General features: G+C 35.4%; 1 protein-coding gene across 7 annotated transcripts in view; it reads left to right on the forward strand.

Moving 5' to 3' along the window:
* SEPTIN7 (septin 7) overlaps positions 1 to 13,694 on the forward strand; it is a 202,849-nt gene that overhangs the window by 160,521 nt on the left and 28,634 nt on the right. For all 7 annotated transcript variants that reach the window (XM_070616235.1, XM_070616233.1, XM_070616231.1 and 4 more), the window contains 3 exons: positions 4,180 to 4,280; positions 5,164 to 5,298; positions 11,093 to 11,210. In XM_070616235.1, coding sequence (XP_070472336.1) covers positions 4,180 to 4,280; positions 5,164 to 5,298; positions 11,093 to 11,210 — 354 coding nt within the window. The remainder of the gene's footprint in view (positions 1 to 4,179; positions 4,281 to 5,163; positions 5,299 to 11,092; positions 11,211 to 13,694) is intronic.

A 13,694-nucleotide genomic window follows, 5' to 3' on the forward strand; every position in this document is an offset into this window, starting at 1 on the left:
GAAGTAGTCTAAATAGTTGTCAAGATGACTCTTAAATGCAAAGTGATCAGATCCCCAGCATTGATTGAGAGATTAGCCTTAGGAAGAAAGGGAATCTATTCCACTGAACAGAAGGGGAGAGTCAGTGTTGCCTCAGACAACTTGGAGATGCTCTTGTCTTGAAGTACAGATAAAGTGCTTTGCTGAGCGTGGTGGCAGAGACAATAGGGAGAGTTTAGGAAGAGTCATACTGGGAAATTGTCTGCATGAGACTAAGAAGCACATAAAAGGATTATCAGACAGCAGGGAAATTCCTGTAAGATTGAAGTTCATGAATTTTATGGAACAGAAAGGTATCTGAGCTAGAAAGGAAAAGAAAAAGGGTTTTGGAGAGGGATTGCTTAAGAGAAAATAAAAGGGACAAGGGACTTAAGATCTCAGTTTAAGAAGACAGGAATGACATGATGGTTCAGAGAGTAGAAGACAGAATTAGAACCTTTGGATCGTCTTCTCAATAAACTAGTTCTGGGTCTTGATGAAAAGGAAGTAATTTTTAGGTATAACTATTCTCTTATTGGTTATTGCCTTTTTTAGTTTCTCGTGGAACATAATGAAGTATTTAAGATGATGTTTGTCTTTTGAGCCATCAAATAATGAAAATAGACAGTTTTTGTGTTTGACCTAAGTACAATATCTCAGGTGTTCAAGTCTCTGCAGACCTTGGGCTGTAGTGCCGCCTCCCTAGCAAGTGTAGGTAGAAGTTAGCTCTTGACAGAAAATTTTAACCCTCTCCTCAAAATTTAATAAAGTTAAATAAGTAACACTTTTTATTTACCTTAACAAATGGCTCTTAAACATTAGGTTAGAAAAGGTTAGTTTATAACAGTCTTTTGAAAATGAAAGAAAAGAAGCTGTAGAAACATTGAAGGTTTGACTTTTTCCCCCCTCAGATTGAAAAACCAAACAATAATAGAAAAAAAGAATGCCTTGGATTTCTGGAATCTAGGAATCCAAAAGAGACCTCAATAAATTAATTATACATAGACAATATAATGGGCTTTAGTTTTATTTTTCAGAGAGAAACAGAGTTGAAATGCCCTTGATTCATTCCTTCAGTATTATGCATTTAATCTTGGAGAACTCTTGAGTGATGCTGCAAAATATGCTGATGTGACCTGCTTAAGTAAAGTGCATGGGAAAGTGGCCATTTGGAATACATTTGTTAAGAAAAGTTTGAAATTCCTGGACTTGAACTAATTTGTTTTTCATGGATCCCTTGAGGATACTTGCAAAACCAGATGATAGGATACACTTGGATCCTGTGAATGGCACTACTTTACAGTTATGTTTTCTGGATCTCTTCCATATGTTGCTGTCTTCTTTGTATTTGACCATGTATGGATACGCAGAATTTCATAGGTCAGAGAAGAAGAGAAGCTTTATAAACAGACTCTTTAAAGTATATAAAATACAGATCTTAAGTTTTCTTATGTCACTAAACAATTAAGTTGTTAAACTGATTTTTAAAAAAACAGGGAAACAAAGATCTTAAAATTTAAGCTGTTGTTATGTGTAATTAATATACAAAACATTGCTGAAGGTAGAAATGGGCTTTATTTAGAAATAAAAGAACCAGAAATGGTTTGGAGTAAAATTGGGAGATTCTTCTTTAGAACAGTTATATTTTTGCATCAGTTTCTGATATACAATAGTATGTCTTTTAAAAGACTTATTAGATAAAGGGGTGGTATGATTACTTTTATATTTCTGCTTCAGTGACAGTTTCCGTAAATGAATGACCTGTTTTTATGAAGGAGATGGAGACAAATTCAAGATATATTGAGATATTGGATTTGACCAGGTTGTCTTTTTTTTCTTTTAGCTTATTGAGATAATAATTGACATGTAATCAGACTGTCCTTTGACTAGAGGACCACCAGATATGTAAAATATGAACTTCCTATGCTGCATGAAATAATAGCACTTAAAATTTTTTTTAGTTTTGGTAATCTAACACCAGTGAATCTGATTATTTCCTCAGTTATTTTTGCCTCCCTCATATAATTAGAATAACCTGGTATCAGACAAGCTGTATTATCTTAGCTGTGTGGTGTGAAGCAGTGATATCCCAAGCAGTGTACATCCATTGTTGATACTGAAGATGACTGGAAAATATTAGAACCCTTAATTGATGTTTACTTTTTTAATCTTTAGAGAAATTAATATTTACTAGTATTTAATTTTCAGATTGCCAATCATATATATTTGGTAGATAATATGTACTTATATTTGGGATGTTTAAAATTTTCACTGATATTTTACACCAGATCAAAGCAGTCTTGAATGATTGGGCTAAAAGATAAGACCTTTGCCTCTTATTTGTCTAAAAGGTTGAAGCACCTCTATGGACATGCATGTTCAAATCTCAGGTAGTGTTTTCAGTTTTAACAAGTTTCTTTTTTGACAATATTCTTTTTTATTTTTTCTTTTTAAAGATTTTTTATTTTTTTCCTTTTTCTCCCCAAAGCCCCCTGGTACATAGTTGTATATTCTTCGTTGTGGGTCCTTCTAGTTGTGGCATGTGGGATGCTGCCTCAGCGTGGTTTGATGAGCAGTGCCATGTCCATGCCCAGGATCCGAACCAACGAGACACTGGGCCTCCTGCAGCAGAGTGCGCGAACTTAACCACTCTGCCACGAGGCCAGCCCCTTGACAATATTCTTTTAACAGAATAACTTTTGATTGCTATAAACTTGTATTGTCCAATTCAGTAGTCACTAAGCCAAATGTGGCTATTTAAACTCAAATTAATTCCAGTTAAATAAAATTAAACATTCGGCTCCTCAGTTGCACTTGTCACATTTCAAGGGCTAAGTAAGCACTTTGGCAACCATCTACCATATTGGACAGTGCAGATATAGAACATTTTCATCATCCCAGAGAGTTCTATTGGACAGTGCTGCTACAGACTTTCTTGCTCAGCAATTTTAGTCTCAGCTCTTCAGTCTCTTCATGCATCAGCTACCATCTGTAAGAAAATTCCAAAAGGAAATGGAAAGACATCGTCATATCTGTAATCTCTAAAGGTACACCAAGCTTTTTCTACCCAGAAATTGGTCACTTTTCGTTTCCAAACTCTGTTGATCAACATAAATAGTTGAAGTTGCTTTTCACATGTGTGTGATTACATTTTCCCCTTAAGTGTAGTAGTACTCAATTTGTGTTGTTTTACACCACTTAACTCTGAAAGTTTGAGTATAATTCTTGCCTCTTAAGTTAGCTTATCAGCATACCTGGAGCCTCTAGTCTTCGTAAGCACTTGATATAAATGTACCTTGAATGAAAGCCTATCTTTTTCTGGGGGAATTCTTCTTCTTTTCTTTTTAAATCAATGTTTGCTATATCTAGCAGCAGCATATGCCCAAGAATAATGATTTATATGTTCTGATACAGAGCTTGGGGTTGCAGAAAATCTTAGCTATAGGAGAAACTTGTTATTAAGTCCAATACTTTTTCTCAAATAGAACATTTTTACAAATTCTAAAGATAACTGGGGATTTTAATCAGGTTTAGTAGGGTTTTACCCTACCAGAATACGCTTTTTTCAATGCCTGGACCTTTGAGGATTGCTTTGGCCTAAATTTGCAATATCACATTTGAGAAGAGAATTGGATCTTAGCCATAACGTAAACACAAGTGTAAATAATTACTGCCATGCTGAGAAAGATTTGGGAATCATAATAAGTTTATTTGAGTAATTGATTTGGGCCAAACTAGATGGAGATAGTCCAGGAAAACATTTACTGTAAATGGTAGATTAGATTTACTTGTCTGATTAATCACGTTTGATCTCTATGAATTACTGAATCGTTCAAGCATATGGTTTGTTTGTATTACTAGATACGCATTTAGGTTATATAAGTATTATATGCCTTCAGATTATTATTGTTTTATCAGTTTCCTTCTTTATACCAACTGTGAACCATAAACCCACTGTTTACGTATGTGCTTTTCTTTCAAGTAACCAGGACTTTTAATGTCCACAATAATTGATTTTAGAGAAAATGTGGGGTGGGTAGGTTCAGTTTGCAAAAAGCTTCCCAGTTGATTTTGATTAACGCTCATCTCTCTACCTCTTAACTTGTAGGAAACCATGGGTGTAATGTATGATGTTAATATCTGCACCAATGACTCTTACAGGTGGAACAATCCAAAGTTTTAATCAAAGAAGGTGGTGTTCAGTTGCTGCTCACAATAGTTGATACACCAGGATTTGGAGATGCAGTGGATAACAGTAATTGGTAAGAAGGATTTGTCATCACTGCTTTCTGTTGCACTTGGGGTATAGGAACTGTTAGACTTTTTTTGCTTAACGTTTTAAAACTTTTCGTCTTGGCAAAGGTCATGAACTTTAAGTGATATGACTTGGATTCGTATACCAGCTTTGCCACTTATTTGACAATGTTGCTTAACTTCTTTGAACTGAGTTCCTTTTCTGTAAAGTGGAGATAATACCTATTATAGAATTATTTTGAAGACAAATTCTGAAACAACATAGATGCAAGAATTCTCATTATTATAAGGAATGTAAAACTTTTCATTCTCTACTATAATTTTATCCAGTTATATACATTATTTTCTATCACATCCTAGTTTAAACCTAATTTTAGGCTTTCCATTTTTCCATAAGTCATAAGTAAATAAAACATCCATGACATTCTGGTTGGAAATACTATCTTAGTATCTTAAAAACAGTATTTTAATTTTTTTTCAGTTCCACATTGTTTTGAAGTAAATTTCTGTCAACTTTTAAAACACCTAAGTAATTTCATCATGAGGTTTTTGTATTGTTTAATCTTTTCATTTGAAATGTAATTTTTCATATTGTAAAGTGTCTTATCATTGATATATTTATCAATGTAAACAATATGATAATTTAGTTGTGTTTTGATTCTAAACAATTAACCTTCTTTCATTTGGAAAGTTTAGAAATAATCAAGATTTATTCAACAGTTTATACCTGTTTTTGCATCAGTATATGTAGAATAATTTGGGATGTCTTCCACCAGTTAAATTGGTTTTGCCTGTTTAAAAATACTGATTATTACCCTTTAACAGAGTCATCAGTTGTACATTCATATGTAGAATTGCAACTTAATTATTTTGTTTATCTGCATTCTATAGCTGGCAGCCTGTTATCGACTACATTGATAGTAAATTTGAGGACTACCTAAATGCAGAATCTCGAGTGAACAGACGCCAGATGCCTGATAACAGGGTGCAGTGTTGTTTGTACTTCATTGCTCCTTCAGGACATGGGTCAGTACTTTGATGCTTCTCATAGCCTTTTTTGTTGTTGTTATTATTCAACTTTGGGTGCGTATTTTAGTAATCCTGATATCTATGAAGTACATTTAACTGTATGAATTGTAAAGTCCCAAATTCCATGTAAAAATGGCTTATAGAAAACCTTTTTAAGTCCTACATAAACTAACTGTGATTTTACTTAGTTTCTCATGCATAAGGCTTTTTACCTGCTTCATGGAAAGGAACAATGTTTCCATATGGTTTGATGTCTCATTGTGGCTAGTTTAGCTTTCTTTTTGACCACTCTGCCACTTGTTGAACCACCAAATAAGGAGAAACAGCCATAACAATTAGCTTAGACATGTTCTAAGAAACTCCAAAGATGTTATTTACTATAGATCTGATAAAGAAGGTTACAGAAAAACTTAAGCACCAAAGTTCTCATGTGCCATTTCTTTCTTCACTAAATCTGTTTGGCTTCTGTTTCAACTTAGCTATCACAGTCAGACTGTTTAAGTATTATATCATAAGTACTAACCACCTACTTATTAGGATCCTTATTAGGAGTAAAGATCTAAGTATCTAGACATTCATCTGATCTGATTGTTCTATTTGTTAGTACAGCCAGCCTGTAATCCATTTGTTGTTGTTTGTACTTCTTTTGTCATTTTCAGTAGATAAATATGTCATTGTCAACTGCAGATGTTTGTGATTACTCTTCTTCACTCTTTTTCTTTGGCTAAGTGACTCAGCATAACTCACCCACCTGATGATTGTAACTCCACCATCTCTCCACCAAATGGACTGTTATATAGCATCAGAGTAAATAGCATTCAGTCTTCTAAAACCTAAATTACAGTAGTGTTAACCTGTCCATTAAGGGTACCTTTCTCTTTTGTTTTCTGCTTCTTTCTCCACCTTTTTCCTAGATAGTCTAGTGCCCATTATCACAGTCTTGGTCGAGCAGAAAGGCTTGTTTTTGTAGTTTACCGTTTTTGCACTGTCAAGTTGTACTATTGCAAATATTTCTTCATTTATTTCTAATATTCTTCTATAATGTTCTCAGAAGTTTACATATTTAAAGAACAAAACTGGCTCATCTACTTAGCCTCAATAAAAGTAATCTCAAAAATACAACACACTGAATATAGCCTTTTATGAGTACTTACTAGCTTTTCCCTGAGTTTTTTTTTTTTTTTTTTTTTAACATTCTGGTTTAACTTGTTAGGGCTTTTTCCTGGAAGCCAACAAAGTAAAATCTTAATCTGCTGTTAAGTCAATAGAAATTTGCCAGTTTATATCCAGTTTTATTATTTTAGTTCTTTTGGACTGTGTCCAAGATTTAGTAATTCTCATGAAATCACATTCCCCCATCCCCCAAGGGAAAATCTATTTCCTAAAATTGCATGGGAAATACGATTTTTTTTTAAGAAGAAATTTTTGATATGATTCAAATGATGTGCAGTGGCTTTGGTCCATTTCTTGTTTGTCACAAGGGATGGGAGTTCAAAATTTTTAATTCCTATGTATAAAAATATGCCTTTGAATAGTTTCTCAGCTTAGCTGTTTTTGAGAAATGGAACAGTGTTTTTGCCCATTGGTATGTGCTGCAATGGATTAGGTGAAAGAAAATGACATTGAATTTTGTGTAGAGAGTTCCAAATCCCCTGCTCACTACAGACTGAAATTCCAGGCAGTCTAATAGATGAATCAAGGCCTTTCTAGCTTATCTGGGTAATCCTTCGATTCGCTTTTTAAAGGAATCCTGTTTTTAGAATATTTATAAATTGGTCCAACTGTATTTTCAGTACTCCCCACCTCACCCCACTAAGTGTCATCACTGAACACAGGGCTAATTTATGATTTCAGCTACTGTTGCTCTGTTTTCTTTGTTTAGTCGTTGTTAATTGCGGTTAAAATTAAAAACTGACTTGGAACTTGAATTTTAAAGTAGTGTTTTTACCCTTTTGAATGTTGATTGACACTTAAAAAAAACCAATGTCACTCAGTGAGTTTTTATATAGAATTTTTTTCTCTTAGAAATATATTATAAATATTTATCATTTGCTCTGTAGTCGTTTTGTTTATTTTGCTGTAGGCTTTGAGGTTAAATAGTCTTTTCTGTCTAATGTGAGTTTATCTTCTAGAAATTCTATAAAGGACTTTCCATTGTTTAAAAACAATATTTAAAAACTAAGTTTGTTGGAAAAGATGACCTGAAATAAAACTAAATGGACAGAGGAAAAATTTCAAAGAGAATGTAATCTACATGTGAACTAAATGTTGCCTGCTGTTGACATTTTGTAAGCTTCTGAAATTTGTATTCTGGTTTAAAATGACAGGAGGTTTTTATGAGGGCTTTTTATAGAGGTTTTACCTTTTTTTCTAAAGCTTAATTTTTTTTTTCATTTTTTGAAGATTGGCCCTGAGCTAACATCTTGCCAGTCGTCTTCCTTTTTTTTTTTTTTTTTTCCCTTTTCCAAAGCCCCAGTTCATAGTTGTATATCCTAGTTGTAGGTCATTCTAGTTCTTCTGTTTGGGATCCTGCCACAACATGGCTTGATGAGCGGTGTGTAGGTCTGTGCCCAGGATCCAAACTGGCAAACCCCAGGCGACCAAAGTGGAGTGTGCAAACTCAACCACTTGGCCACAGGGCCGGCCCCTCTAAAGTTTAATTTTTAAACTAATTTAAATGTTCTTCAGCCCTGTTGTTTTATATTTAAGAAGTTGACTTTCCCAGTTTCCTTGTCATGGTTATTGTTAAGTGTCTTTCTCTTTAAAAGTTGAAATAGTATAATAAATATTCAGCAAGTGTTGTTTTACTATTAAGGGTAAAATCTTGTTAACTTGGATTTTTATTTTTATATTAAATGCTCTTAAGATTTATTAAAATTTTAGGTTAACTGAACTCTTCTCTGTCACTGGCTTAATGAGGTGCTGGTGGTACTCACTTAAATTTGTCATGAGTCTGATCTGGAAAGTGAACGTAAAAGTTTACAAATTTGAGATTGTTTGGGCCGTACCTTTTATATTTAGTGTTGTTTGTAATGACTGGTGAAGGAAAACTTAAATTTTTTCAAAGATGGACAGATTCTTTCAGTTAGCACTAATGAGATAAGGGCACTGTTTACAGATAATATAGTGTTATTCCAGCCACACACTCTTTTCTGTAGTATTCACTATTCTCTGAATGTGAATATGAAATTCCAAAGGATTCAAGCTAAGGAGAATTAGAATAAGAGGTAGCTATCTTAATTCTCCATATCCCACCTCCTTACCCCTCCCTATCTTTCTGCGAGTCTGTGTCAGTCTGTGTCACTACGACAAAGAGATATGGTATTATTTGTTAGTGAAAAGGCATACTTCATTAGTCTCTAGGCCCCAATGCCCCCAATTTTATATATAAACTATAGTACTTTAGGAGAACCCTAATAGGGGCTTTCTCTTTATTTTAAGATATTAATCAATAAAATTCGTAACAAAATTAGACTTTTATTCCATTTTTTCTCATCGTTTTATAAAAGTTAAAGAATACTAGTTTGGAATGATATTTATATGCAAGTTATTCACATTATCTTCATTTATTTTTGTAGTATATTAATTTTTAGTCTACAGTGTATTCTAGATGTGAGGAATTTCTTTGGTTTTCATTTAGAATTACTCAGGGATGTAAGGAAAATCACAGCAGCTTACTTTTTGGTCAACAGATACTTGGGCTCCTTCTCAGGTGTTGACATCGTCCTGGTGTTGGAGATATAGATGAATGAATGGACGCCCTTGCTCTTAAGGATCTTCTAGTGAGATGATGGGAAAACAAATACATGAGTAGGCAGTTTCTGTACAGAAGATTAACTGTTATAACCGTTTAGAGAGGTTAGAGAAGGATTCCCAGAGGAAATGAGAATTGTAAGCCAAGTCCTAAAGGACAAATAAGAATTAGGCAGGTCAAGTTGAAGGGGGTTGGGAGTGGAGCGTGTTCCAGGCAGAGACTGTAGCCTATGGCCAGAGGTCAGAGTATGGTGCTTTCAAGGAATTGTGAGAAGTTCAAAAAGGCTACCACTTTGGAAGTAGGGGATGGCAAAAGATGCTAAGGGATGCTAACAGATGAGGACATCTAGAGAGGCTGTGTCTTCACAGGTTTTGTAGGCCACGCTAGCTAAGGAATCTGGCCTTTAGTGAGGTTTTCAGTCCAGGAATGACTCAATCAGATTCACATTTTAGAAAGACCATTCTGACTGCATTGTGCATGGTTTAGAGGGAAACAAGATAGATTCTTTTAATTATTCATACCAAAGGTCTTGGTAGCCTGAACCAAAGTAATGTAAATGAAGACAAGTATATACATACATTTATTTGTTCAGCAGGTCCTGGTGAATCTTTGGAAGTGAGAATTAGAAGAGGGAGGAATCCTGGGTTTCAGGCTTGAGTAATTGGGTGGATTGTAGTGCCGTTCATTGAGATAGAAAGCACAGAAGGGAAGGGAAGATTTAGAGGTTCAGATGAGCTTTTGATTTTGAGGAGCCAAAATGGGGTGTCCAAGTAGTATTTCCACTGGTTGAACACAAGTCTGGAACATAAGAGTGAGATCTGGGCCAGGGGTGAAGATTTGGGAGTCATTGACCCATAGAGGATAATAGAAGTCATTGTAGTCGATGATAAGCATACAAAATGTAGAGTAAGAAGAGAAGAGGGCCTAGTAGAGAATTCTGAGGAACACACCCCTTAAGGGACCAGCTTAAAAAGAGGATCCTGAGAAGTACCCTAAGGGTACAGCTTGTAGAGGAATAACATCAAATGCTGCATAATGAGCAAATTTAAAAGTAATGGTAAACACCATGGTATTTATGAGTTAGCTGCCGCTAATTATAATTAGCAGCATGAAAGTATGTGATGACCTTCTTGAAGGTATAGTGGCAAAGTGGAGGCAGCAGCCAGATTGTAATAGATGAAAGTTCTGATGAAGAAGATTCTCTTTTGAGCCTCGTCTCTGAGAAATATAATTGATAGTAAGAACTGAGTGGTCAGCCCTGGTGGTCTAGTGGTTTTATTATTTTGGGACTCTCACCACCATGGCCTGGTTCATTTCCTGGTCAGGAAACCACACCACCCATCTGTTGGTTGTCATACTGTTGTGGCTGCGTGTTGCTGTGATGCTAAAAGCTATGCCACTAGTATTTCAAATACCAGCAGGGTCACCCATGGTGGACAGATTTCAGCAGAGCTTCCAGACTAAGACCAGGAAGAAGGACCTGGCCACCCACTTCTTAAAAAATTGGCCATGAAAACCCTATGAATAGCAGCGGGAACATTGTCTGATATTGCGCCAGAAGGTGAGATGATGGTGCAAAAAGGCTGGGCAGGGTTCCACTCTGCTATACACAGGGTTGCTAGGAGTCGGAATCAACTCAGTGGCACTAACAAAAGCAAGAACTGAATGTGGGGTTTAAAGAGGACTACCATTTTTCATTTAAAAACAAAACACAGATTTCCCAAATTTTGAGTAATACATATAGAGGCTGTTCTAGGAAAGCCTATCAGGAGCCTTTCCAGTTTTTCTAATTCCTCTTTAGGGCAAAAACTATGACCAGGGTGTTCAAGGGCAGGAGTCAAAGCCTTCTTAGCCACTCCAATGCTTCTTGAAGTCCTGTTCTACCTAACTGTTGCTGGCCCAATACATGTTATCTTCAGAGAGTGTTTCTGATAAGTAAGTAAAGTTGTTCCAGTGTGTTTAATTTAGCATTGGGGGTGTGAAGAATCTGTCTCCCAAATTGATCAATTTAATCATGTTAAATATTATGTATTTCAGACTTAAACCATTGGATATTGAGTTTATGAAGCGTTTGCATGAAAAAGTGAATATCATCCCACTTATTGCCAAAGCAGACACACTCACACCGGAGGAATGCCAACAGTTTAAAAAACAGGTGAGCAGAATGAGCTTCAACTCTTGGATTTCCCATACCATTCATGTAATTTGCAGTTTTTCATATTTTCAATATAATGTGTTACAGTGCATTTCTCTTGCTACTTTACTGTATGGTCATTTATACTGTATTAAAAATAACTCTTGAAAATAATCTTCTGCTTTATTATCTTATCTTTTCTCCTCACAGCTCTTATCCGTTATCATAGAGCCCTTATCCTTTGTCAATTTAAATAAGGCTATTTTAGATGTTTCTGCATAGCCTCCATCACCGCCCCTCCCCAAATCATTTAGAATTATTTTCTTAGACTGAATTTCCGAGAAGAGGATTACTGTTTCAAAGGGTGTGATTATATTATTATTCTTTATTCTTTCCCCCCATTTTGTCATGATGCTTTCTCAATAAAACAATCAGATTTCTTCTGCAGTGGATGTATTTGTTTCAGTGCCTTGCCAGCATTATTTGTCATTTTTATTTTTAAAACTTTTTTGGAATAAAGTGGAACCTAATCATTTCTTTAACTTTTGATTTAATTTTGCAGAAAGGCTCAACACTTTTTAAAGCAGGGGTTTATTTTTTCCTCATTGTTGTGTGGTTTGTTATATATTACATTTAATGAAATACAGGGCCAATTTCTGAAACTACTCCCCTATTCTAGTAGCCTGTTTTTTATTTTAGGCCAATGTTATATAAATATATTTTTTTAATTTTTAGTGAATTTATGATAGTTTACGATCTTGTGAAATTTCAGTTGTACGTTATTGTCAGTCGTGTTGTAGGTGCACCTCTTCACCCTTTGTGCCCACCCCTCACCCCCGCTTTCCCCTGGTAGCCACTAATCTGTTCTCTTTGTCCACATGTTTAAATTCCTCATATGAGTGGAGTCATAACAGAGATTGTCCTTCTCTATCTGGCTTATTTCACTTAACATATTTCCCTCAAGGTCCATCCATGTTGTGAATGGGGCGATTTTATTCTTTTTTTATGGCTGAGTAGTATTCCATTGTGTGTGTGTGTATATACATATATATATATATATGTATATACACACACACACATACCATATCCTCTTTATCCAGTCATCAGTTGATGGGCACTTAGGTTACTGCCACGTCTTGACTATTATAAATAGTCTTGACTGCAATGAACATAGGGGTGCATGGGACTTTTGAAATTGCTGACTTCAAGTTCTTTGGATAGATACCCAGTAATGGGATGGCTGGGTCATATGGTATTTCTGTTTTTAATTTTTTGAGAAATCTCCATACTGTTTTCCATAGTGGCTGCACCAGTTTGTACTCCCACCAGCAGTGTGTGAGGGATCCTTTTTCTCCACAACCTCTCCAACACTTGTTACTTTTTGTTTTGATTATTTTTGCCATTCTAATGGGTGTAAGGTGCTTAGTGTAGTTTTGATTTGCATTTCCCTGATGATCAGTGATGATGAACATCTTTTCATGTGCCTATTGGCCATCCGTAAATCTTCTTTGGAGAAATGTCTGTTCATGTCTCCTGCCCATTTTTTAGTCAGGTTGTTTGATTTTTTGTTGTTGAGTTGTGTGAGTTCTTTGTATATTATGGAGATTAGCCCTTTGTCAGATACATGACTTGCAAATATTTTTTCCCAGTTAGTGGGTTGTTTTTGTGTTTCAATCCTGTTTTCCCTTGCCTTAAAGAAGCTCTTTAGTTTGATGAGGTCCCATTTGTTTATTCTTTCTATTGTTTCCCTTCTCTGAGAAGACATGGTGTCTGAAAAGATCCTTTTAATACTGATGTCAAAGAGTGTACTTCCTACATTTTCCTCTAGAAGCCTTATGGTTTCAGGTCTTACCTTTAGGTCTTTGATCCATTTAGAGTTTATTTTGGTGAATGGTGAAAGAGAATGGTCAATTTTCATCCTTTTACATGTGGCTGTCCAGACTTCCCAGCACCATTTGTTGAAAAGACTTTCTTTTCTCCATTGTATGCCCTCAGCTCCTTTGTCGAAGATTAGCTGTCCATAGATGTGTGGTTTTATTTCTGGGCTTTCAATTCTGTTCCATTGATCTGTGCACCTGTTTTTGTACCAGTACCATGCTGTTTTGATTACTGTAGCTTTGTAGTATGTTTTGAAGTCAGGGATTGAGATGCCTCCGGCTTTGTTCTTTTTTCTCAGGATTGCTTTAGCAATTTGGGGTCTTTTGTTACCCCATATGAATTTTAGGATTCTTTGTTCTATTTCTGTAAAGAATGTCGTTGGGATTCTGATTGGGATTGGGTTGAATCTGTAGATTGCTTTAGGTAGTATAGACATTTTAACTATGTTTATTCTTCCAATCCATGTGCATGGAATGTCTTTCCATCTCTTTATGTCCTCATCCATTTCTTTCAGGAAAGCCTTGTAGTTTTTGTTGTATAGGTCCTTCACTTCCTTAGTTAAACTCACCCCGAGGTATTTTATTCTTTTTGTTGCAATTGTGAATGGTATTCTGTTCCTGAGTTCTT

This window comes from Equus przewalskii, chromosome 4, assembly GCF_037783145.1.
Source record: "Equus przewalskii isolate Varuska chromosome 4, EquPr2, whole genome shotgun sequence".
In the NCBI taxonomy this organism is placed as follows: Eukaryota; Metazoa; Chordata; class Mammalia; order Perissodactyla; family Equidae; genus Equus; species Equus przewalskii.